The sequence below is a fragment of the Canis lupus genome, chromosome 24 (assembly GCF_003254725.2).
Source record: "Canis lupus dingo isolate Sandy chromosome 24, ASM325472v2, whole genome shotgun sequence".
In the NCBI taxonomy this organism is placed as follows: domain Eukaryota; kingdom Metazoa; phylum Chordata; class Mammalia; order Carnivora; family Canidae; genus Canis; species Canis lupus.
In genome coordinates this window covers 26315945-26342512 of record NC_064266.1, presented here as the reverse complement: position 1 = coordinate 26342512, position 26568 = coordinate 26315945, and the positions used below count along the sequence as shown (strand labels likewise).

The 26568-nt window shown below is 39.8% G+C and overlaps 1 protein-coding gene across 5 annotated transcripts in view; it reads right to left on the bottom strand.

Annotated features, from left to right (window-relative positions):
- Positions 1–26568, bottom strand: part of CTNNBL1 (catenin beta like 1) — a 161377-nt gene that overhangs the window by 123470 nt on the left and 11339 nt on the right. For all 5 annotated transcript variants that reach the window (XM_025470034.3, XM_035705466.2, XM_035705465.2 and 2 more), the window contains exons 2-3: positions 7944–8132; positions 4093–4199 (exon numbers count right to left, since the gene is read on the bottom strand). In XM_025470034.3, the coding sequence (XP_025325819.1) occupies positions 4093–4199; positions 7944–8132 (296 nt within the window). The remainder of the gene's footprint in view (positions 1–4092; positions 4200–7943; positions 8133–26568) is intronic.

The window sequence follows — 26568 nt, the reverse complement described above, 5'->3', positions numbered from 1 at the left end:
GTTTGAGAGCCACTACACTAAGTAATTCCACCCCTACAAAAATGAAGAGAAGGAGGAGAGAAACACACTCTACTCAGTGTGATGTTTGGGAGAATGATCACACAGTGCAAAGTAGACGCTGCATAAAGGAGAACCATCAATTGAATCTGAAATGCAGCCAAATGAAGAGAGGCATTTTTGGGTATGCAATCAAAATGACAATTGCATATATGGGAAAATAAATTTGAACGTTTCTGATCTCAACCGGAAAGTTTCATTCAAATATGCTCTAGCAATTTTCATCTTAATTGCACCTCGCTGGCTAGAGAATTATAAAAGACACCGCAACAGTAAGAATTCAAGAACTCAAGGTTAAAACACAATGTAGTTTCCTAACTGCTTTTGGATATGAAAAAAAAATGTTCTTTATGCATAATTTCAAGTTTCAAATGTTATGACTTAAAAATTAAAACAGTGTATAAATTTGGATGGAAAACACTGTTTATTTTTTTTAAATAAAATAACACTTTCAGGGTGCCTGGGTGGCTCAGTCAGTTAAGCTCTGCTTTCAGCTCAGGTCATGATCTCAGGGTCTTGGGATCAAGCCCCACATTGGGCTCCTTGCTCAGTGGGGAATCTGTTTCTCCCTCTATCCCCCCGCCCCTCCCCCCACTTGTACTCTGTCTCTTCTCTCTCTCTCAAATAAATAAATAAAATAACATTTTCTTAAAGCCACTTTATAAATTGTAACACTGGGGGCACCCAGGTGGCTCAGTCAGTTAAGCGTTTGGCTTCAGCTCAGGTCATGATCTCAGGGTCCTGGGATCAAGCCCTGCATCAGGCTCTGCACAGCAGGGAGTCTGCTTCTCCCTCTCACTCTCCCTCTGGGCTTTCCTTCCCATTCTCTCTCTCTCTCTCTCAAATAAATAAGTAAAATCTATAAAATAAAGAAACAAATTGTGACACTGGAGCATCTGTGGTACCTAAGATGTAGATGGTGAATATAACCCAGAAAAACTCACTGCTCTAAACTGGCAGAAGTAGGGCAGCCTACTGATGATGCCTGGGTGGCTCAGCAGTTTAGCGCCGCCTTCAGACCAGGGCGTGATCCTGGAGTCCCGGGATCGAGTCCCGCATGGAGCTCCCCGCATGGAGCCTGCTTCTCCCTCTGCCTGTGTCTCTGCCTCTCTCTCTCGGTGTGTCTCTCATGAATGAATAAATAAAAAATAAATAAAATAAAAAATAAACTGGCAGAATACAGACAAAGGCAATATTGGCTTTCCAAAAAGTACCATGGTTCTTAAATTTCTAGGGTTAGCAACCTACAGCATAGCTTCCTCATAATGTATCCTCAGGTTCTAAGCAATGGGAATGTAATAAGGATGACCTCAACTATAGAAGATCTCTCGTGTTTACTGAGCACCTACAGTATGGCAGGTACTATGCTAGGTACTATAAACAGAGACAAATAAGACACAGTCTATCTCCTAAAAGATACAAAGAGTATAATGAAGGAAAACTGAGTAAAGAAATAACACTAAAAAAAATGACAAAGATGTTAAAGACTGATTACATTCACTGTGAGCAAGATTTTAGGGAAAGAGACCTGCCACAGTAGGGAATTTGGCAGTAGCTATCAAAGTTTAAAATACATCCCCTTCAAAAAATACATACATACATACATACGTACATACATACATAAATAAAACACATCCTCTTCAACTGAAGAATTCAACACTTAGGTATCTATCCCATAGAAATAATGTGCATTAAGACAAATGTACATGGAGGTTCACTGGAGCATTGTTCATAAAAGTCAATATTTAAAATAATCAAATTTGAAAAATAGTAAAAAAAAATCATGGTATCTCCACATCATGAAACACTCCATACCAGTCACAAAAAATAAGGTAAACATGCATGGAAAGATCTTCTGTTATGTAAGTAAAATCATCAAGGTTCAGAATATGGGGCGCCTGGATGGCTCAGTCAGTTCCACGTCTGCCTGTGGCTCAGGTTATGATCCCAGGGTAATTGGATGGAGCTCCATGTCAGGCTCCCTGCTTGGCAGGGAGTCTGCTTCTGTCTCCCTCTGTCCTTCCCTCTTCTCCCCCTCTGCCCCACGCAGCTTGCTCTCTGTCAAATAAATAAAATCTTAAAAAAAAAAGGTTCAGAATAGGTACAGTATGATTTAGGTAGGGGGAAAAATTACATATATAAATATATGTATAGAAAATAATCTAAAAGAATACTCACAGAGACTATCTCCAGGTAGTGGAATGGAAAGGGGGTCTGTGCAATGAAAGAGAACTTTCATTTTTTCCTTCACTTTTGCACTGTTGTTTTTTATAATGACAGTCTATTTGTGTCTTATTTGTATAATCAAAACACACACACACACACACACACACACACACACATCCATAGACACAGACACAGTGCAGTATGACAAGTGCTATTATCTGGTAGAGGTTAGGACTGATCAGTCCTATCAAAACTGATAGGACTCTGGCGTTGGGAAGGCTGAGCTCTGACTGAGCTACTCCTCCTGTTAAAGAGGACTGTGGCCTGGGTGGGTCCAGTAACCAGGTTCTCCTCTCTCCATACCTCCTCATCTACAACACAGAGAGGACATAATGAATCACATTAGCCTCACTAGGTTGCCGTGAGGACTCTATATTCTCTGATACCTCTGTGCCTTTGTTCATGCTAATCACACTGCCTGACAGGCTTTCCCATGTTCTTTTCTGCCTATTAAAATAAAAATCATTCTTCAAGGCCCAGTTCAAATACCACCTCTTCCATGAAGCCCTCAATAGCCCCCAACCTGGTATTCATGGTTTCTTTCCCTATGCTCCCACAGTGCTCTGCTTGTATCTTTTTTAAAGTATATTTCCTTCTACCCTGCATTTATAGTCAGTCTCCCTAGTAACCTATAAACTGGAGTACAAAGACTGTACTATTCAACTCTTAATTGCCTAGGGGCCTTGGGCCTATTAAGATTCATTAAAAGTGTATGTCCTGGGAGGCAGAAAGACAGGGAAGGAAGAGAGATTTACAACATTAAAATCTGTATAAATATGAAAATCCCTTTAGTTAGAATTCATTTTTCCCCCTATCTAAATCATACTGTACATATTCCACACCCACATGACGGGTGATCTTCCCATGTCAGTCCTGTCAAGATGAACTGAAAAATACCAGATTCTTCACAACAGCATCTCACAGGACACAGAGGTGCTGGTGGAGGCAGCAAGCACATAGATTATCATTTCATGAGCACTTATTGTGTGCCAGCCAGCCACCGAGCTAAATAAATGCCATCATGCTCACCGAATCTTCACAACAACCCTGTGTAGGCGGTATTATTTCTTTGTACAAATGAGACATCTGAGGCTAAGAAAGGAAAAGTGACTTATTCAAGGTCACATGGGAGTCACACCCATATCTGTCAAACCGAAAAGCCCTTGACATTTTCTCAACAGAAAATCTATCATTAATGACAGGCATGGTGAGTTTTCTCTGCACCTTGAGAAGAATAACGCAGAAAAGAGTTAACATAGCAGACTTGACCTTTAGAAGAGTCTAGTTCTAGTCTGGTACTTGGCTTTTGAAAGGTCCCCTAAGTGGTAAAGGTGTTTTGCCCAACTGGAGCAGCACTTAACATCTGCTTTCCTTCTGGGAGTACAGAATTTTGATAGTCATTGCTGACAGAGAAGGCCTATATAACTTGTCCTCAATAAATATATCCTGGACTCTTAGGTCTCAAATGTGCTTCCCTGGACAGAAACACTGCACACATGTTGATGCATTTCACTGTTGGGAGAAAGGAACATGTCTGCATGTAACCCAGTCAGAGAAAAGATAGGGAGCCTAAACATGAATTTCTCCAGACTGTCTGACCTTTCTCTCTTCCTGATCCTGTTGTGTGGCCCCGAGTACCATGACTCTGAGCTCTATGAGTCTTTCCAGTGATTTCCCTAACACGTGGGTCATTGTGGGACTCCTGACATAAAGCACAAAAACCAACGCAGGCAAAACAAACGAAAAACAAAACAAAAACAACAAACAACGCATAGAAGGAAAGAGGGTATTAGCAAGACAGAGCCTTACTTTTCTGGATTGTCTGGAAACTTGATCCGCAACTCTTGGTTTTTGTATGATCTTTTTTCAAATGTAAGGATCATTTTCTTCACTGAGCTCTCATCTAGTGGTTCCTCCTGGTATAAAGGGAACAAACAGCAACAATTTTAGTTCAAAGGGATTTCTTATTCACTAATCACTACTTCTTTTCCATGGCTTTTAGCCATTTGCCACTTACCTTTCTGGGTTAAATATACAGTACATACTTTATCTTCCCACTAGAAATAAGGTTAAGGATCTAGACCACATGCTATGTTATATCACTGTCTCACAACTAACTCAGGAAGCTCCATTTAAGGTTTTAAAGATTAGCTCATTCAACAAATATTTCTTGAGCATACTGGATAGCATGTACTAAGCAACAATATTAGATAAGGATTATTTACTATTTACCCATCTTTCTCCTTGTTGTAGAGATAATATCCAAGTTTAAAAGAACTTGTTCAAGGTCAACACCTGAGTCAGTGACAGTGGACCTCAATATTTTCTGCATGCCAAGGATCAGCAAACTCCTGACCATAGGCCAAATCCAATGCATGGCTTATTTTTGTACAGCCCATACCATAAGAAAGATTGTTAATTAGCAACAGTCACTGCTTGAGTTTCTTACACATCACTGTTTCGGGTCCTTATTAGCTGCTGAGAAGGAAATCAGAGAGGTACTTGTAGGCCTGATATAGCATCAAGAATTTAGTAACCACACTCAGGAGAGGCATAAAAACTAGGAGACCATACAGTTTTCTTATTTCAAACACTGGAATAATAACTACAAAGGTAAATAAAATGAATTTTTAAAAACAGAATCATCTCCCCCCCCAAAAAAAAAATCTACACTAAAATTTCAGGAACGTCTTCTCTTCTGTTTCTTTTTGAGGTTAAAGTCACATGCTACAACACTCTCTGCCTCTCCAACGCTCAACTCCTGGCATCACAGCTTTTGTGACCACTGACCACAACTCACACCTAAAAGTAATAAAATTTTTTTTTTTAAAAACCTTGCTATTAAGAGAACCAGAAACAGATCCTTTTGGAAAGCAATGAACCATCCCTAACATGTTAAGTACTCCAAAGTGTTAGCTATTACTTTATTAAATTTCAGTGTCAATATATTGGGTTTTAAGTAGGAGTTATCTATAAATTCGTTTTGGGCATGACAGATTTCTTAGATTTTATCAATGACCCCTGGCCACTGAGGGCCTCTATTGGACTCCCACCCCATCCCCAGTATCTACAGCTTAAAGAGAATCTTTACAAACTAAACTCAGTGCCCTGGGTCAGTCAGGACTCAGAGTGGAGCTTCACTACTTACTAGCCATGTGGCAATGTTACTTTGCTGAATATAATCCTCAAGCTGTCACCAAGTCCAACTGACCTTAGGAGTCTTTCTTGAATTCATCCACTTGGCATTCAGAATAAAATTCTAAATCCTTCTCATGACCCAGATATGGAAAAGTCTGGCAGGATCTGGCCCAGACAATCTCTCCAACCCCAAACCAGAGTAAACATCCCATGTCCACTTATTCACTATTGACTCTCCAGTGCCCATCACAGTGCCTGGCACACAGCAAGTGCCCAGTGAAGATGTAATGGAGGAAGGAAGGCAGGTAGGAAGAGAGGGAGGGCAAAAATATACCTGTCTCTTTCAAGGTCAGGGAGATGACCTAAAGAGATGAGGTACATTAAACTGTTTTTACAAACTAGAGGATGCTATATTAACCTAAACCCTTATTGTTGCTACTATCAACAGGCACAATGTACCCAATGTACTACGAGGATTTCACTAAGTAATTGAAATTTTTAGGAAGGGTTAAATCATTTTCAAGTAACCCCAATCTCCACTTCTTGTCCTTCCCTAACATTTTGCCCACCCTGTAGAAAAAAAAACATATTAGCGTTGATACAGCTCTCACAGGATGCCCCAAATCTTGGCCTCTCAGGGTTTGGCCTTCCCTCCTTTAATTTCCCTCCAATGCTGGAGTAAAACTGAATTATCAGTCTTAGTCATCGACCACAGCAGTATCTCCAATAGCTCAACGTCAGAAACCAGAGGGAGATTTCAGAAAGATGAATGCTGGTGATGTAGCACAAAAAGGACAATAATATTTTACAAGTCCACGTGACTTTACGGGGGCAAACATCACTTGTTTTTCATCAAACGGGACCTTGGTGGCAGTGAGAAAATAACTCCTAGACTTGTAGTCTTCCATGTGTCATTTTTACAAAGCGATCTCTTTTTCCCTTGTCCCCTAACAGAAGGCCTGGTCCCACACTACATTTCTGTCTCCTAGGCTAGAAACCACTTACCCATGACAGCTACTATCCTAATCCTCCAGTACCAGCCTTGCCCTACATGGGAATTATACCTGCCAATTAACTGCTGCTGCAGGGCTAACAGATTGAGCAGAAGCTATTGGGGGGGGGTGGGGGAGGCAGGGAACAGGGAAGGAAGGAGGGAGGATATGCTACACACACTGTTTGTCTAAGCCTAGCAGGGCTGCTGCCCTTAGAGAGGAAATTCAGGACTGTCTCCCACCACAGATTTCCAAAGCACCACCATCTTTTAGGGGCAGATCCCCAAATTAGCACTGCTAATTTGGGGATCCTAATGAGGAGAGAGTTATTGTCACAATATAGTAAAGACCTTTTTGGAATATGAATCCATTTTTTTCCCTTCTCAGATTCACACTCCAGCTTCATTTTTTAAATCCAAACTTAGCATCATGTCTTTCAGGGAACCAAAAAACAGCTGGCTCTTAAGAATCTATTTCCATAATTCATATTGAACAAAATGCCAGAGTGAAATAACATACAAGTTAATACTTAAGGATATAAAAAGACACTTAGGTAAGGTCATTTTATTTTTAATCACTGGTATTTTACCTCTACTCTTTTTAGCTTCGTTCATTTATTCATTCAATAAATATTTATTAAGGGCCTACCAAGAGTCAGGCATTGCACCGAGTGTTAGAGATACAGCTGTGAACAAAACAGAGCCAGTCCCTTTTTCCTAAGAGGTCAGGGAGAGAATAGCAAATGAGTAAAATAAATAAACCAGGATCTCAGATCATTGTAAGTGCTGTGAAGACAATATACTGATCGAAGTGATAAGAGAAAGAGAGAATGATTTACAGGGCTACCTCAGAGATAGGAAAGGCTTCTCTGTCTCTGAGGAGGAGACATCTGAACTGAGACCTGGATTTCTCAGTTCAGAAGAAAGCTGTCTTGCAAAGCATTAGGGGAAGAGCATTCCACGAAGGGTACAGAAGTAAAAAGGTTCAGCAGTAGGAACGAGTATGCCTTAAGGCACCTTGAGGAACAGCACATAGCACTTCTTTTCCTAAACTGTATTTTTCAATTACACCTAAAAAGCTAATCTCTTAGCTCCACCTTTGAACTTCTCCACCTTTGTGGCCTTGCTAATGACATCTCAACTGAAAAACCTTCTTCCACTAGTTTGATAAAATTCTACTCCTCTTTTAAAGATTACTAACTATACTAAAAAATGGACATGCCTTCAATGTGTCTAGTCTAAGAATCCTTCTGACCCTGCTCAGTCAATAGCAACAGCCTCACAGTTCAGTGCTCAGGCCTCGATTATGACACATAATCCAGAATAATTTAAAAACTCTATCTATAATGATCTTTACACTTTGAAAATGCTTCCTGACTTTATTATTGCATTTCACCTTCATGTTAATACTGTGCAGTAAGTATTCTTAACCCTATTTCACAGATTAAGGTGAAAAGCTCAGGGAAAGCATTTGGCATAAAATGACCCTCTACAGATATGGTGTCACGGCCAGCCTCGTCTGCCACCTTACCTCTTCCTCTTCCTCCTCGCCCTCTCTGTCAATAATCTGAAGCAGTCTCTTTTTGTCATCATCTGCTTCTTCTACCACCGTCATTTCCTCTTCCCGATAGCGGCCACGGTCTCTGGGACCAGCTTGTCTCCGACGCATTTTCAGCTCTTCCTCTTCATCATCCCGGGGACGTTTTGTGCCCCTGTTGGGCTGAGAAAGAGAAAAAAGAAACATAGGATTCCAGAGCTGGAAAAGATCTAGAAGGGCATACATAGCAGCCATTCTAAAAGCTTTCAAGAATTCACTGATGAAAAACTCCATACAAAATGGTTTCTCTCACAAAATGAAGCCAAGTTCCAAGCGGTCATTTTTTCAGACCTGTAGCAATTTTATAAATACAGGACTGATGTCACCTACAAGGTTGTTGGCTTTTTTTTTTTTTTTTTTACAGAATTTAAAAAATATGCGTAGTTTTACCACTTCACAAAAGTTACTGTACATATAGAAATCACAGGGAACACAGCCACTCTGAGACACATTCGGCTCAATTTACTAGTTATGACACAATCCCCAACACTAATCCCTCTGCACACGGTTGTAATTCATGTCTAAGAAAAGACTACAGTCACTCACAAGTTCTCATGGAGAAGATTACACATGCAACATCCAAGGGGCTACTGCACTCCGAAGTCCTACTTTACAGAAGAGCAGGGTAGAAGAAGGCCCAGAGGTAGTATTACCCAAAGATGCAAAACCAGCAGCAGAACTGAAAACACAATTGACACTTCCCGACTTCTGGTCCAGAGCTCTGTCTGCCCCACTGTTAGGTCCTCAGTCTGCCTTTGACACTGCAGTCCATGGAGGAGTTCTTAACAGTGCCCTTCTGTTAAATTGGAATAAAATGGGGGCACTACCGAAATGGCCTTCAGAGCTAAGGAGAAACAGCACTGCACCAGGGCTCAAACAGCTCAAATTACTACTGGTACAGCTCTGGGCATGTCATTAACCTCTCTAAACCTTTGTTTCCTCATCTGCAAATAGCAAATGGAAATTATAACCCTTTTCCTTGTGAACTTCAAAGGATGCTTCTCTGTGTGTGTATATTTACCATTCTTTTTCCAGCCTTACTGAGATATAATTGACATATAATGCTGTGTACATATGTCACTGTGTACATATAACAATGTATTTGATTCATGTATATATTGCAAAATGATTACACATAAGTTAGTTAACACTTCCATCACCTCTCATAATTACTTTTTTTTTTTTTTTTTGTGATGAGAACATTTAAGATCTACTCCCTTAGCAACTTTCAAGTATACAATACACTTGTTAACTATAGTCACTCTGCTATCTGATGGATTCCCAGAACTTATCCATAACTGGAAGTTTGTACTAAAAGGTTGCAAACTTGAGTGAAAGAACGCTAAATAAAAAAGAGGTGCCTGGGTGGCTCAGTAAGTTAGGCGTCTTGCCTTCAGCTCAGGGCATGATCCCAGGGTCTTGGGATTGAGCCTCCACATCAGGCTTCCTGTTCAATGGGAGTCTGCTTCTCTCTCTTCCTCTGGCCCTCCCTCTGCTGGTGCATGTGCAAGCACTCTCTCCCTCTCTCTCTAATAAATAAATAAAGTATTTATAAAAAAAGAATGCTAAATGATTACAGTACCAAACAAATATAAAAGATTATTACTATAAGGTAATCCACATGATTCTGTCTCCCTCAACACATTTGTGCTAGGCTCAATGAGCTTTTCTTTTTATATTATGATAACCACATACACAAATAGTGTGCTAGGTGCGATATGGTTTATTAAGACCAACAGAAGAGAATGCCACATTTGCTGCCAGCCTGCTAAGTTGTTTCATGGTAATAAGAGACAAATTTCTACTATACACATTACATATCTCACCTTTTGACTTATAACCCATAATGCTACTGAGTTCCACTATTCCAGTGGTGCAAAGTCACTCCTCACTCCTCTCTATATTCACATACCCTGCTGGTTCCACATACCAGGTGCGCCAATAAGTCTAAGCATATGACATTGCTTAGAAAACTCACATTAGACAATTTGGTTTGTAGGCTACCACCTGCTATTTTTCACTCTGCTCCTAGCCTCCATAAGATAGATTACAATTTCCTATGATAACACTCTACTTGCATAAATACAAAAATTAGAAGAATCTATTGTCATCATCACTGGTCTGCACTTAGAAAAACAGGAGAAAAAGAAGAAAGAAATCAACATGCCAGTTACCATGGACCACAAGAAAAAGGAGGTTGTGGTGTTCATGCAAGAAAGGAAGGAAAGGTAGCTTGATCCTAAAGGAGGGCAGGCTTCAAACCAGAAATCTGTAGCTCCCCAGCAGGTAAGAACTTTAGCCCCCTGGGAGCACTAATTCTTTCAGGCTCATAAAATGAGCCCTGCTGCGATTCTGATTAGCGTTGAGCCTGCTGCTGCAGTCAAATCAAAGCATGAGTTCCACAGTTCTCCACGGAAAGGAGATTTCTGGATTGTTTATCTCTGAGGGCAGACAGAAAAGCCAGTGGACCACAATTAAAAGGAGAAAGCTAAATACCGCCACACTTAAGAAATGCAAAACTGAAAGAACATTGTCAGTGTCTCTTTGGAATACATCTTCCAATCTTACGTCTTCCAAACTACTATTAAAAAACAAACCTTTCAGAGCTAGGGGAGGAGTTTCACTTTTACCTCTAATAATTTCCACTGAAAATGCACTTTCCTTCTGCAGAACTTAAAGCACCTCTCTTAATCTTCACCACACCTCTGGGGAAGAAAAGTAGGTTAACAGTTTTATTTTCTAAGCAGGGAGGCGGGATGCCTGAGATCCTTTAATAAACTCTTGCAAAGACAGTCTTGTCCATTCTCAAAGGTGAACCCGAACTCTCGGAAGTTTGCTAATCCAGGTCTTAATTCCAGGACTCTCACTGAGACAGGTTCAAGGGACTTTCAGTCAAGAACCTATACCCATAAATATAAGTCATGTAAGACCTCAGTAAAGTTAAAATGATAGTTGTTAAACCATTAGTTCAACAAGTAATGTATTAAAGAAATGTAAGGCTTGAAGGGTCTTCAGGTAATAAGGTGGCCCACGGTAGTCCCAGGCTTCCATTTGGGTCTTGTCTAAATGGTGACACGGGCACAGATAGGGCCAGGATGGATTCTTGAGAAAAGAACAGCTTTGTTAATCTTTAGGAATAGTCTGAGCACAACATCCCTAAGAGGGGAAACTCTGGTTCACAAACTGTTTTCTACACCTCCCTTCTCTGTTACACAGGGCATTCAGCTGGAGTTCCTCTCATAACAACTCTCCAGCAGAGCAGAGCCAAAGCCACTAGGGTCCTCTGCCATGGTTGCTTCAGCAACATTATCAGCTCCTGCCTCCAACAGATAGGTAAGCTGTTTAAAGGCCCCGAGATATTTTGTTTCAGCAATTTTTTTCTCCCAAGGCAGGATTTTAAGAATTGTTGTTCTTTTCAATAAGTGTTGTCTCTTTTTTAGATACTAACACTCCCAAAGAAGTTTCTACTCATTTCTGAACCTGACCACTCTGAAGGATAAAGGTTAGGATTCATTTCTTTGACAAATATTTACTAAATGCCAACTAAGTATAAGGCCTATGCTGGTGACTGGGGACATAAATGTGAATAAGACAAATGCTACTTTCCTATCAAGGGGCTTAATGGTCTAGGACATAGTTACCCAATCAAAATGAAATGGAAATCATAGATGTAATTTTAAATTTCTTAGGGGCCACATTTTAAAAAGTAAAAAGCAGGTGAAATTAATTTTAATGTTGTTTTAATCTAATATATTTAAAATATTATCATTTTAAGATGTAATCAATATTTTAGAATTACTAATGTGATATTTTACATTTTTTTTCATACTCAAGCTTCTAGAGTTTGGTAGACTACTTTACATTCAGAGTGTATCTCAACCCAGACTCAGCCCCATTTCATGTCCCAACAGCCATATACTGCTAGCGGCTATCATATTGGCTACCACAGGTCTAGAGGATTTTCATCTGAGGACTTCCTGTTCCCTGATAAAGCAAAATGGAACCGTCTTTCCAACAACATTGTATAAAATATGGACTAAGAAAGCTTAAGTACTGTTTGTGAAAGGTCCCCACAAAAAAAAAATCATGAAGCTAACAATATCCTCACCTGGAAATAAATAAATGTCTACATTATATTTACCAATATTTGCTACTGAGAGAGTGATCAGTTACACAAAACAAAGCAAGAATACATAAATGGAGAAGAATCTCAGAGCTGTCAAACCAATTCCACTATAGAAGAGCCAAAGAGCTCTGGATTCAGGAAAGGAATATAACACTCTTAGCCTGTCAGAGAGGTCAACAGCTCACACATGAGCTCTCCTTGTATCTTACAAAACCAATCCCATGAGGATTAAGCCATTCTTACCAGTCACTTTTGGAGATTAATTTGTTTTGGTATCTGAAAGGTGTTTGGAATCCCTCAAGATGAAGGAATGACAAAAGAAACTGTTCCTCATAAAGTCATTTCTTTGTCTCTGCTGCCCACAGACTAGAGAAAAAATGATTAACTCTTAACTTCTGATGTTCCAGAACATCAGCCTTTAAGGATTTAAAAAATCTTCTACGTTCCCTGCCTTACTCCCAATAGGTAGTGAGCAATATAAATGCTCACTAAGCATTTGCCACCGTCCAACCACACAGTTGGTAGCCTTTCTAGGTTACATAAAAGATTTCCACTTGTTCAAAGCTTATAGTAAGCTTCAAGATTATATATAAGATGCTTTTACTTTCCAAAAATCTTGAAGCCTATTATGTGTGTATGTGTGATGGATGATATATATATATACATCCCCCTGGAAACAGATATCAAGACATCACCACAAAAGCTTGGAAAGAGTTAAAAAATTAAATAAGTAATCTGCCTAGGATACTCCCTGCGTACCCAGACAATATCCAACCTAAGCTGTAGGTTTCATTTTTCCCCTCTCTCCCTCTCTCTATTTTTTTTTTTTTAATTAAAAAGCAGTGAGAAGCTGTAGCTATAATGAGGAGCTGTGGGAAAATGCAGTTATATTGGGCTCAAAGTAATGTACCATAGGAAGACGCTACATCACCAGAACGAATCCTAAATTAAAACTCCACTATGAAACCAACTCCATTTCCTCTGAGCATGCAATCTATATTATCACATTTATGGTCTTGTCTCGACCTCAATTAGACTTGGGGGTAGGGGTGGGAGAAAGGGGCCTTCTATAATAAGCAATAATGGCATCATTATGATAAATTATGAAAACACACAGCACAATTATTAATGTGAAAGCACATCTATACCAGGATATAACAGTGGAGATGTGTATGGGGGGGGTGTCTAAATAAGTTCAGTATTCCAAGTTACCGGCTTAGGAAGGTAGTGATTTTTATAAAATGTACTTTTATGTTATTGGAAGAAAAAATATGTTCAATTCTATTAAAGGATGGAAAAAGTCAAAGGAAATCTTCTATAACCTAATAATAAACCAGGAATGTTCCATCTAGTACCAAGAAGCTTCAGAACTTCAAAAAAGGGCCTTCCAAAGGAGCATAAAGTATTATTTCCTAAATATCAAACAATGGGGAAGACTTAGAAATTTGAGCTCAAAGCGATAATCTAATTTATACCTCTCTTTATAGACAGGGAAATCTAAGCTTAGTGGCTCTAAGCAATTTGCTTGTGATGGACAGTAATTCAAGGCTTCTAATTCCCAATATAGTGCTTTTCTTTTCCTACTTTGCAATACTCACTAGTCCTTGCTAACCTATTTGCAATTGGTGATATCCTATATGGAGAATGAGTTTTGGAGTCAAATTTTCCTAAATTCAAATCCTAGTGCCTCTAGTTAGTTAGCAGTCCTGTAAAGTAACTTACCCCCTCTAAGTTTGAATTTTCTCAATCTATACACTAGGAACAATAACCACTTCATACACTTACCTATATATGTACATACATACATGTAAGCACAAAAAGGCCAATGTTTCTGAAGTGCCCAGAAGAGACTGGCTCATAGAAGACAATACATGTAGCTTCCCACCTATTTTTGACACACCTGATTTAAAAAATCAAAGAACCTGGGATCCCTGGGTGGCGCAGCGGTTTGGTGCCTGCCTTTGGCCCAGGGCGCGATCCTGGAGACCCGGGATCGAATCCCACATCGGGCTCCCAGTGCATGGAGCCTGCTTCTCCCTCTGCCTATGTCTCTGCCTCTCTCTCTCTCTCTATCTCTGTGACTATCATAAATAAATAAAAATTTAAAAATAAATAAATAAATAAATAAAATAAAAAATCAAAGAACCTAAGTTTGGAAAGGGTGTTGACCATTAACAGGTTTTAAAGGAGGATTTTTTTTAATGTCAAAATATGACAGACTCCATCCCTTGCTGTACCTCTTAATGTCCAATGATTAAGAACACAATGACAACAAATACTATCTCTTTGGTAATACTTTTTTTTTTTTTTTTTTTGGTAATACTTTCCTTGAATTTGTTTATAACTCCTACATTTATGAGAGAGAGAGAGAGAGAAAGAGATGGATTAGTTTTGAGAGAGATTTTGAGACTGAGATTCATTCTACAGAGAATGCCTGTGTACATCTGTCTGGATTCACAACCTCCTGTACTAATTCTGAAGCACTAGAGACATCTAGACTAGGAAGCCTTGATCTAAACCAATCACCTATCTGAGGTTTGAATCCTCTTTAAAACATCTCCACTGGGTATAGGCTGGGGCTTTCCTAACACTTCCAGTAACCAGAAACTTACCCCCTCCCTAAATCATGCCCTTCCCATCTTGGGATCACTCAAAGAGTTTGTTAAATTGAGGAGAAACCTTCCAACTTACAACTTTCTTCCTTGGTCCCTAATCTTTCCCTTTAAAGCAATATAAACAACGATTAGTCTCCTGTCGTATTTTTTTTTAAAAGATGTTATTTAATTATTCATGAGAGACACAGAAGGAGAGGCAGAGACATAGGCAGAGGGAAAAGCAGGCTCCCTGTGGGGAGCCTGATGCCAGACTTGACCCCAGACCCCGGGATCACACCCTGAGCCAAACACAGGCGCTCAACCACTGAGCCACCCAGGCGTCCCTCACTCTCATATTTTAAAAAAATCCTTGAGATTATTTCAAGACAGTAATCCTATTTCTTTCCTTCTATATCATTGCCTTTTCTTTTTCAGAATAAACACTTTCAATATGGGGGGAGGAGTGCATGCAATGCATGGGAGAAAAGTAGGTATACAAATAATTAAATTCCTTCCTGCCATTAGGTTTCATAATTTTAAAGGTTTCTGATACCTCTTAAGGTAATTAGACATATGGAATGTCACAAATCCAGACTGTGGACGGATTGGTATAACCAATTTGAAATGCTCAGAAATCATCTGCTGTTAACCTCGCCTGATTACATTTTGTCAGAATAAAAGGGAGTTTTCAAACATTCATTTTTACCAGATGGTAGTGAGTGGCCTGACCCAGAAGTTACAGATGAGCTGCAGTAATGAGTTTTCCCTTGCCTTTGCTGGCTGCACATTCGCTGGTGACATTTTACAACTAGGACTTCTGGCTCAATCAATATTTGCAGGCATGAAACCTGCCAAAGTTAACATCAGGGCTCCCTTGCAAATTTGCTTAAGGCACCAGAACTGAAAAAGCTCACAATCTCTAATGCTGCAACTACCATTAGCCAAAGTTCATAATCAGGGATCAAAGCCATCAGAGACAGACCTCAAAAGGTTGTTGTGATGACTAAAACATCTTACAAAGGGGCCCTATGTAAACTGTAAAGTGATACATTAACAAAGGATTATTGTATCATATTTTTAAGAAATATCTGGGAAATATTCCAGGTATTTTTTTTTTTTTAATTTATGATAGTCACAGAGAGAGAGAGAGAGAGAGAGAGAGAGAGGCAGAGACATAGTCAGAGGGAGAAGCAGGCTCCATGCACCGGGAGCCTGATGTGGGATTCGATCCCGGGTCTCCAGGATCGCGCCCTGGGCCAAAGGCAGGCGCCAAACCGCTGCGCCACCCAGGGATCCCCTATTCCAGGTATTAAAATACAATTACATATTATATGTTTACAAACTTAAATCTTAATAAAACATATAATTACATATTATATGTTTACAAACTTAAATCTTACAAACTTAAATCAGAAAAATCAATGTATCAAAAATTAAAATCACCAACACTCTCACTTAAAATCTGTAATCTGATTGGCTGACAAGTAACATGGATGTGATTTATGATTTAAATCAGCAATCATGAAGACTCTACTTAATGAATTATTCCTACCGAAAATTCTTACTTCTGTGAAAGCCTGAATATATATTCCTCTCACCTCCAAAGGGTGTGTGGATTTCTTTTTTAAAAGTACAAACTATACTTTAGCATCCATGATTTACTTTGACATCTTCTCTGATTAATTCTGCAGCTGCATCAGAAAGCTGAATGTTGATTCAGTTTCTTTATTTATCAAGGCTAACAGAGGCAGATACTTGTAAAATCGTTGAAAGGTAAACTACCTCCATTTTAGCAGACTTATTATGAATGTTTTGTCAGTTACACCAGAACTATCATCATTCATTCATTCACTCAGGAAGTGTTTACTAAGCTAATAGAACCTGAACATCACTCCATTAGGTGCTAGAGGAAATACCAGACATCAATCCAACAACAATAACAACAGAATCGCACTGATCTGAAAGTACCATAGTACAAAACAAAAAGCAACAAACCAGTAATCAGAAAAATCTAGGTTCCTGTGAATCACTTAAGAGTCACATGACCTTAGATAAGTCATTTGACTTATCAGTGCAGCATTTATAAAATGCTCTGCTCTTGTTCTACCTCACAGGATTGTTTTAGTAAGATAAGGGAGAATAAGATTAAATAAGATAAAGATATAGCATTTTGAAAAGAAAACAGAACCTAAGATTCAATTTCTCTTAATGATTGCTAATGCAAGATCCTATATATACAATAGACTTTTAGAATTACTTAAAACCAACTTTTGACAAGGAGTATCATCACGATTGTGATCACAAAAGAAAAAAATACTGAGCAGCCCGTTGGCATAAAAAAAAAAGGATCCAATGCCCCTAGAAATCAGAAAAATGCACATAGGGATGCCTGAGTGGCTCAGTGGTTAAGCGACTGCCTTCAGCTCAGGGCATGGTCCTGGAGTCCAGGGATCGAGTCCCACATTTGGCTCCCAACCTCTAAGAGCCTGCTTCTCCCTCTGCCTATGTCTCTGCTTCTCTCTGTGTGTCTCTCATGAATAAATAAATAAATAAATAAATAAAATATTTTTTTAAAAAATGCACATAAAAAACATAAGATATTAGATTGGAAAAAAATTAAAAAATTAAAATCTAATCATATGTTGGTGAAGATGTGGAGAAATAGGAACTGTTAAAACTTGCTGATAGGAGTGTAAATGAGTACAAAACTAATTGGTGATACCTAATAACACTGAAAATGCATACATTCTGCGTACCCCAGAAATTTTACTCCCAGGTATGTGTGTGTATATGTATATACACACACACATTACAGAAACTGTCAGACATATGCATAAAGATACTTAAAGAATGTTCACTGGAACATATTTGTAATAAGAAAAAAAATTTCGGGACGCCTGGGTGGCTCAGTGGTTGAGCGTCTGCCTTCGGCTCAGGGTGTGATCCTGGAGTCCCAGGATCGAGTCCCACATTGGGCTCCCTGCATGGAGTCTGCTTCTCCTTCTGCCTGTGTCTCTGCCTCTCTCTCTCTCTCTCTCTCTCTCTCTGTTTCTCATGAATAAATAAATAAAATCTTAAAAAAAAATTTCAATTATCACTGGTTGTACACATAAGTAGTAATAATAAAAAAGTGTGTGGGAACAATAATCACCAAATTCAAGATGGTAATTGCTTCTAAAAAGTGTAATGAAGAAATTGGATTAGGGAGGGGCATACAAGGGACTTCAACTGTATTTAAAAAACTTTATTTCTTAAAAAAAAAAAAAGATCTGAAGTAAATTTTGCAAAATGGTATGGTTATGCATACACTCAGAGGGAGAAGTGGGGGACCACCGGAAGCAAGCAGGGAATCACGCAGAACAAGTCGTACCCCACTGGTTGCAGTTCCCTTATGTTGTTGCGGCTCACTAAGGTTCAGGGTTTATAACACAGATTGGGTACCTTTATCTCAACAAGATCTTTCACAAAGTTACTCAAACAGGCAGAGAAATGTGGATGAATGGTAGCACAGACAGGCAGAACCCTAATTGGTTGAACCAAAAGAGTATAAACACTATGGAGTCCTTTGTTTAAATTCAAAATGGCAAATATATAAAGTCCCTGCCTGGGGAAAAGTGACTTAAAAACAATTTAGTCAGAAAAGAGCTGATGGCTTCAGTAAATCTCCAATTCAATGAATCAACAGGATGACCAACTTTAAATATTTTTAAAGCTAATGCATATTAAGGTCATACTATTAGAAGCATAACATCCAATTTGGCTACAGTTCCACAGCACTGAATTAGCGACCACACTTGAAAAAGAAGGATTAAATCTAGATAATTCAAGAGCAGTACAGGGTCCAGAAACCCTGCTATCGGAAAAGCCAGTAACATATTCAAAGACTGAGAGAGGGACCCAAGAGTCACCTTGGGCTATTTAAACAATGCCTTGCAACAGGGTGAATACACACAGTGCTACTATGAACAGCAGATCACTTTCCTTTCTTCCTTCAAACTAGGGAAATCCTACTCAGCCTTTCTAAGAGTCTTCCCAAAACTCCAGTAAGACCTCTGAGCTTCCTCAGCAATGCATCATATCATACCTTTATTGACACATATTGCATGCATTAATAAATCTCCATCTCCTCTACTAATTCATAAGCTGGGTTCTCAAGAGCAGGAACCATGGGATTGGACCCTTGCTGCTAACACCCAACATCAGAGCAGGCACTCAACCCATGTTGATAAGTCAGTGAGAGTGGGGAGAGGACAACTAAACCAGTAACTCCCCAAGAATCATAACTTACTATTAGCAAACACTATAAAGTACACATATTCTCAGAGGTCCTTGGGTCATTAGGGTGACTGCAGCCAGGCAAGATTCATTCACACCTACATAGCTGATTATTTTATGCCAACCTAGGTTATATTTTATGTACCACTTAGTTAATTCTCTAATGGTACCAAGTGACAGAAAGGGTAAAAATAGTAAAACTCAGGTTCAGACAAAGAATATCAGTACAACCTCATAATTTACCGATGAATAAACTAAGATTCAAGGAAGTGACAGGACTTAAGCCTGAAGCTATAGACAGAACTAGGTCTGAAATCTTTTGCTTTTGCAGGAGCAGTGCACACAACCTCCGGATCCTTTTCCTTAGTCACAACCTCAGAAACTATCGTGTTAAAGGCACAATTTTCATCATCTCTCCCTGCTGCCATTATCTTTCAACTAACAATAAAATCTCTTCTGCTACTTTTCTGTCCACGGCTTTAACCAGGAAAGCTCTTTTCTGTCCTTGTTCTTTGCCCATTTGTAAAAGCTTTGTGCCATCTGTCTATATGGAGATTTCTGTAAGACCTTCCTCCCCCAGACCATTTGGGGAACCCACCCAGTCCACTCTGAATCCTTAAACATTAAATAACAAATTAATATGTGACACTATTTTTTATAAAGATTTTATTTATTTATTCATGAGAGACACAATGAGAGGCAGAGACATAGGCAGAGAGAGAAGCAGGCTCCATGCAGGGAGCCTGATGTGGGATTCGATCCCAGGTCTCCAGGATCATGCCCTGGGCCAAAGGCAGGCGCTAAACCACTGAGCCACCCAGGCATCCCATGGCAACACTATTTTAAATTATAGTTTTAAACCAAAGCTCAGATACAATAAATTCACAACTATTATTTCAGGTGACACAAAGATTAGATACTTTGTAAGTGCTTGTCACAGAGGTGGGGAAGAGGTGGAGTATTCATTCAGCAACCAGCAGACCCACAGAGTGGTTTTGCATGTAATATGGCACACCTGTTACATGTAATTATGCTGACAGAAGATTCCAGCCAGTGGAGTATTGCCTCTAGCAATGGGCAATTTCATTAAGACTATAGTGGGGCAAGGAAATCTTTAATTGCTTTTTCTATAAGTTGTCTCTGAGGTCACTGCCAAGACTTAAAACTTCATTCATCTTTCAAATGGAAAGAGTGGATAGGGAGAAAGGATGTACCTTCACAGAAAGACAGATAGGAAAGAAAAAAGTGAAGATGTTTTGAGAAAATGGGAAGGAGAGGTAAGAATAACCTGGCACTGAATTAGTGAGAACCAAATCGTAAGTAAGAAATAAATAATTTTATTCACTTACATAATCCAGATTTTTCACAGTTGCTCATTAAGTTCTTAATGGTTCTGACACGGTTTTGATCTCAGGAGCCTAGGACATGAGCTTTCGGCCTTACCTGTTTTAAAAGTTAAAACTTATCCACATAAGTCTGTTACACAATAGCTCACACATTTATTTCAAGGAAGACAGAACCCACATGAAGCTTTACCCTGAGTATCCTGTTAGAGTATTTTTCAACATTATGGGTAATATTTTAAAGTCTGAAAACATAGCATGATTATATAATATACTTTCTAGTACCAATTTACCTCTTTCAGCTTGAATGAAGTATCTGGTGTTATGGCCTCAATACATGCCTGTTGATAAGTCCATCAAAAACAATGAAAAGAGATGCTTTCATGTCTACTTTTGTCTAAGATGCACTTTATTTTCCTCAACTCAAAGGTTTAACTATTTCTAGAAGCTTTACAAACCACTGAAGTTAGTAAAACACCTCCGTTGCCAATAAAGACAAGTACAGGGAATGAGTTATTCTTAGAGTCAGAAATGCTTCCTCCACCTAGAGCACAGAGAGATCAGTGACCACCTGGCCACATGGAATATGATCCATAGGAATTCTCTGGGAGCCTGGCTAAATGCCTCTTGCCACCTACAAATTTCCCCTGCAAGCTCTATCCTCACCACAACTCTCTTGCAAGGAGGCTATAAAATTGACTTTAAAGTGATCTTAAACTAATAACTGTTCACTTCAAGAACATTTTAGGACACTCAATTTTCTAGCAGTAGCATCTAGTAGACCAGATAAGGCAAAACGCATATTTTGCTGGACAGGAAGGGATTCTACCAAGGATGAAGATAATGAAATGACTGTCTTATACAGAAACATAAATAAAAGAATAAAATAATGTGAACCATCTTTCCCCCTTTTTAAAGTTTTCTTTGAAGCTTGGCAGGCTTATGGTATCAAAATACCTTAAGAATTGGCTGCCTCGGGATCCCTGGGTGGCCCAGCGGTTTGGCCCCTGCCTTTGGCCGAGGGCGCGATCCTGGAGACCCGGGATCGAATCCCACGTCGGGCTCCCGGTGCATGGAGCCTGCTTCTCCCTCTGCCTGTGTCTCTGCCTCTCTCTCTCTCTCTCTCTCTCTCTCTCTGTGACTATCATAAATAAATAAAAATTAAAAAAAAAATTGGCTGCCTTAGAAAAAGGTATCTTAAAACAGTGCAAAGGCAACTGTTTTTTTGCACAATGCAAAGACATTATTACATGGTATAGTAGCTTTACTTTCTGAAAAAGGAAAGGAAAGTGAATTTTCATAAGCAAGTTTCTTCTGTGGGTGAATCTCTAGTCAGTTACAACCAACTCAGAGAGAGCCATCAAGGCAAACTACCCATTAGCTGTCAATTTAGAATGACTCCAGAAAGCCAGTCCCAGAGCTCCACTGATATCTTCTCAACAACTTCTTAATCTTGTTTATAACACCTGTGTTAAAGCAGCCTGACATCAATCCAACTCGCCTCAGACTGAAATTACTTAGAAGCTTGAGAATCCCTGCAAACATACCAAAAAACAGAGAGAGACACTGGCTGAAAAACCCTGCACACAAGGGAATTCGGTCACGTCCTTTAAACAAAGCTGCATAAGTAAGCCAGACTGGGCCTCCACAGGTAGCGTCAGACATAAATCTCACAAAGGGCTTCATAGGAGGCACCAAGGTTAGAGAATCTTAGGGTTTAAACCATAAAGATTTCCTCCACAGCTTCCTTGCCAAGTGATTATTATATACCAGGACCATAACATCTCATTATCTTTTTACTCCTTACACAGCCCTGCTAGGTAGGGAATACACATTCCCTGTTTTTTCAAGTGAAAAAACTAAGGCACAAGTGGCTTGCTAGGTGATTTGCCTAAGGTCAAACAGCCAGAAAACAGAGGGGCCAGGATTGAAACCCTCGGTCCACTACATCATACTACCACCATGTGATTGGGAAATCATCCTGCCTTAACTGGTTTCTATGCCTACTACATATCTATTTCCCAAGGCTACTTAGGTGAACTTTTAGCAGCTCTACTACTTTCTGTTTTAGAAACCAATGTGTGTCCCTGCCCTGCACAAAACATAAAGCAAATAAGAAACTGATGCTAAACTGGTCCCACTAAAAGGGGAACATGGTGCAGTGAGAAGAAAACAGACTATAGTAGTCAGACATCCAAGTCTGTTACTAGAGTGTACCCTGAACAAATCACCATCTCATCCTGGAAAAAGCCCTCCTAGTGAGGAAGCACCTAACTCAGAAAAAGTACTTAATAAATGTTAAATAAGAAAAAAAAAAAATCAAATGAAAATGGGTATGCCAGATGCAACCAACATGAAATAAAAACTAATCTTGTTGTTTGTATTATCTCTTCTCTTTCCCTGTAAGGTTGGATAAAGAGAATACAGCAATTATGGCTCACTGTAGACTTGCAGCAAATCTTTGGCAAATAAATGGATCAATCAATCTGTTGTTTTGGAGTCAGAGACAACTCCAGTCTATAAAAAAAAAAAAAAGCCTGTCAACTCTCAGGTTACTACAGTATTAGAATCAAGTTTTTATGAAGATCATCTATTGTTTTGTTTAAGGCAATGATTGGGTCACTGTCACAAACATATCTTAATCTACTCTCCATCAAGAAAGAAGAGGCAAGAAGGAGAAGGCAACTGTGGAGGTGCTAAGTCTCAACACAAAAAGATATCTAGAAGAGAACTAAATTCGGCCACTGCTTTGTTCATTTCCTTTCTCCTTATTCATTTCCCTTATTCTTTCCTTTCTTCAGTCAAGAGACATTTATTGAGCATTTACAACATAGCATGCACTGATATCACTGTTCTTGAGGAACTCAAAGTCCAATGAGAAGAAAGACACATAATCAAGTAATTTCAATACTGAATTGTTGGGAAAGGCAGTCCATGCATGTAGTATTTCCAACCCCACCCAGCGCTTAGGAATGGACCTCAGGCCTGGACCACTTCCTTACCAAGAGGTAAGGAGCCCATCCATACAGCTTGTGCCAGGCTTATCTTGTGTGGCAGTATCTGTCTCTGCTTCATGCTCAACGAGTATCCTTTGCTCTGCTTAAGCATGTACATCAGTGCCCCTCAGGCACAACACTAGCTTTCAGGTCAGGGTCCTTCTACTGCAAGAGAGAGGGCTCCACGTAGGCCACTGCCCTGCAACAGCTTCAGAGGAAGTGGGAGGGCCCTACTAGCCACAAGGGACTAACACACATCCCAGGAGCTGATCTTGCTTTGGCTCTCCTCTGTGTGAGCAAAGCATCATTCCATCCACTACTTGACTGTGTGGTGTTTTCACTGGCAACTCCAATACCAAGATGCAATGGGCAGAAGTGTTTGGAGTCCTCCCCTGAGACAGGTAACTGACAGGAGTGTTCTGCTCCCCTGGGTTTGATAACCAGTGCATGGTGTTCTGCTGGACAAGAATGATACACACGGTAGACTCAAGGCAGATACAAGACTGGGTGATGGTAGCATTCTGCTGCATTTTATTTCCTAAGGTTTTCTGTTTTTAAGCTCCCTTCATCCACCAGAGCCCTCTATTAGGAAGAAGATTTTGGCATCTACTTCCTCAGGTCTTCAGGCAAATTACTAAACCTCTATGAACTTCCTTTCCACATCTATAAAACAGGAATAAGAATAGTAACTTCCCAGGGTTGCTTTTAGGATGAAATACAGCAACACATATAAATTGAGTAGCACAATTCCTTGGCTCTTAGTGGGCTGCTAGTTCCTAGCCCTTTGTTTTGTTCTTTTGGTGTGGTGGCATAGGGAGGAGAACATATTTTTATTTCATTAAAAGTATGACAATTCCTACAGGCTCCTCTATGAGTTGCTTTTCATTCACTTCAAATTAGGACCATGCTATCCCTATAAGTAACCCTCTTTTCCCACAAACACAATCTGTCAATTGAAGGCAAATCTGCCATTAACGCAGAGGCAATATTTCAAGCCCAGCTGTATACCGTCTCCTGATATTATCCTTTTAGGCTCAGTGTCATGCTCCTGAAAAAAGCAGTACTCATTGTACTCAGCAATCGAAAAGTTCACATGGTCAGAAGTGCCTCTGCCTCACACAAGGTGGACCATGGCCAAAATTGCTTTTTTAATTAAAGTAAGACTTCCTCAACCTCTTGCGGACAATCACAACTAGCACATGGAGCCCAGTATCAGACAACCAGTCTCCATCTTGTTCTAATGGTGATTTTAAGCACACAGAGGAAGTAGGGGGAAAACTACTAATTTAAACAAAATGTTTAATCTTCTAATTATGGGACAGGCTCCAAGAAGATGGAGCGATTTGCAATCTTCATTATGGAACCCACATGCGACCACTGGCATAAGTCATGTCAGCCAGAAGGCAGACAACATCTCTTCTTCCCCCACTGAGTTTTCTTTGTCCTGTAAGTTCTGTGGGAATAAAAGAAGAAATCTTTGGCAAAAAAAAAAGAGGTAGAAGAATCATAATTTGTCTTCCCAAGTTCATTATGCTGAATGAGGTCTAAGGATCCCCAGGAGGAAGCCAGGGAGATAATATTCAGTGACTTTACATTGGCAGATTGAGCAGCCTGAGGGCCTTTGAAACTCAAAAGTCTTGTAAAAACTGCCCAGCTCAGGTGGTGCTTAAGCAATTCTTTTTATTTGCTGAAAAGTCCTGTCATCAGTGGTAAGAGATGCATTAAGAATTAGGGTGGTGCCCACCAATGGCACCTCTGGTCAGAAGGAAATCTGTTCCTTTGCAGATACGCTTGTACCACTGCTAATTTGTGTTATCTCTGCCCATTCAGATCTCTGTGCTAACTCAGGAGAAAAAGTCCCTGCCTACCAAGTCTGACAAGTCTGATGGCAGAACTCCCACCGGAGAATCAGCAGAGACAGCAAAGGCAGGCAATTATTCCCTTTCATTAGAAAGAGTTCTTTTTAAGTTTGGTGGGCCTTTTTTTCATTATTTTGAAAACAAAAAGTAGCCATTCACAGCCACTGCTCACTGCAGTCACTTACACAACTGGCAGAAACTGAAATTTCCCCCTAAGCCAACCAGCAAGAGCTGTGCCCCTGTAATTACCCACTGCAATGTAAAACCACACTCGGAGAAGACAGCCATAGCAGATCTGGGCAAGACAACAGTGATATTTAATCATCAGTCCAGACCATCTGCAACTGTTTTGCAGAAGCACATAAAGTTTATGGATTCCAAAGCTTCCTACAAGTTACCAGGTGCTGAAGGTCAGTTGCACTGTCCTCGGGTCTACCGGGGCTGCTTTCTTCCTTCTCTCCAGGCCAGGGTGCTCAACAAAAGGCACCATGCCCACGTTTTCTGTGCCAAGCCTGGCACGAGGAGAGTGTTGCTTCTTGATTAAGCCAGAACATAGATTAAATGTTTAGAACTGGGAGATTCTGAAAACAAGCTAGGTGGGAAAGCAATTATCCTAGAGAGAGCACAGCTTCGGCTGTGGCCCCCTGCAGCACAAAGGTGAATTCTATCCACTCTGAACACCTAAGCTGACCAGACTACTCCCCTACAATCTATTCTACATTCTGCAGATGTAGTGCTCTTTTCAAACATAAACCAAATGGTGTCACTCCACAGCTTCAAACCCCTAATGGTTTCCCATTGTACTGACAACAAAATATAAACATTTTAAGGCTACCCTCCTCCCCACAGCTGACCGCTGTCCTTAATTGTCTCTTTCTCACTCACTGTGCTCTAGCCAACTGCCTGAAACATGACAAGCTTATTCCCACCTTAGGGCTTTTGTACTGGATTTTCCCTAGGCCTATGCTGCTTTCCCACAGCTCTTCATAGAGCTGGATCTTTCTCATCACTCAGTTCTCAATTCAAATGTTACCCCTCAGAATAGCCTTTCAGAACCTTCTGATGCTTTCCCATCACTCTATCACATCAGCCCATTGTTTCCCCTTCATATCCCTATTTGAAATTACCTTGGTTTTGTGTATATAGTATATGTTTGCTTGTGTGGGTGTTCTTATTTATTTGTATTTGTTTTCCTTGTTTATTGTCTACCTTGCCACCCTGAATATAAGTTCCATAAAGACAAGGTACTGCAAATGTCTTGTGCATCTCTATTATCAGTGTCTAGTATAACAACCTGCATTCACTAGGCATTTTTACATATCTGTTGGATAATTAAAGAAGGAAAGGTTCAATATGGGTCACTAAT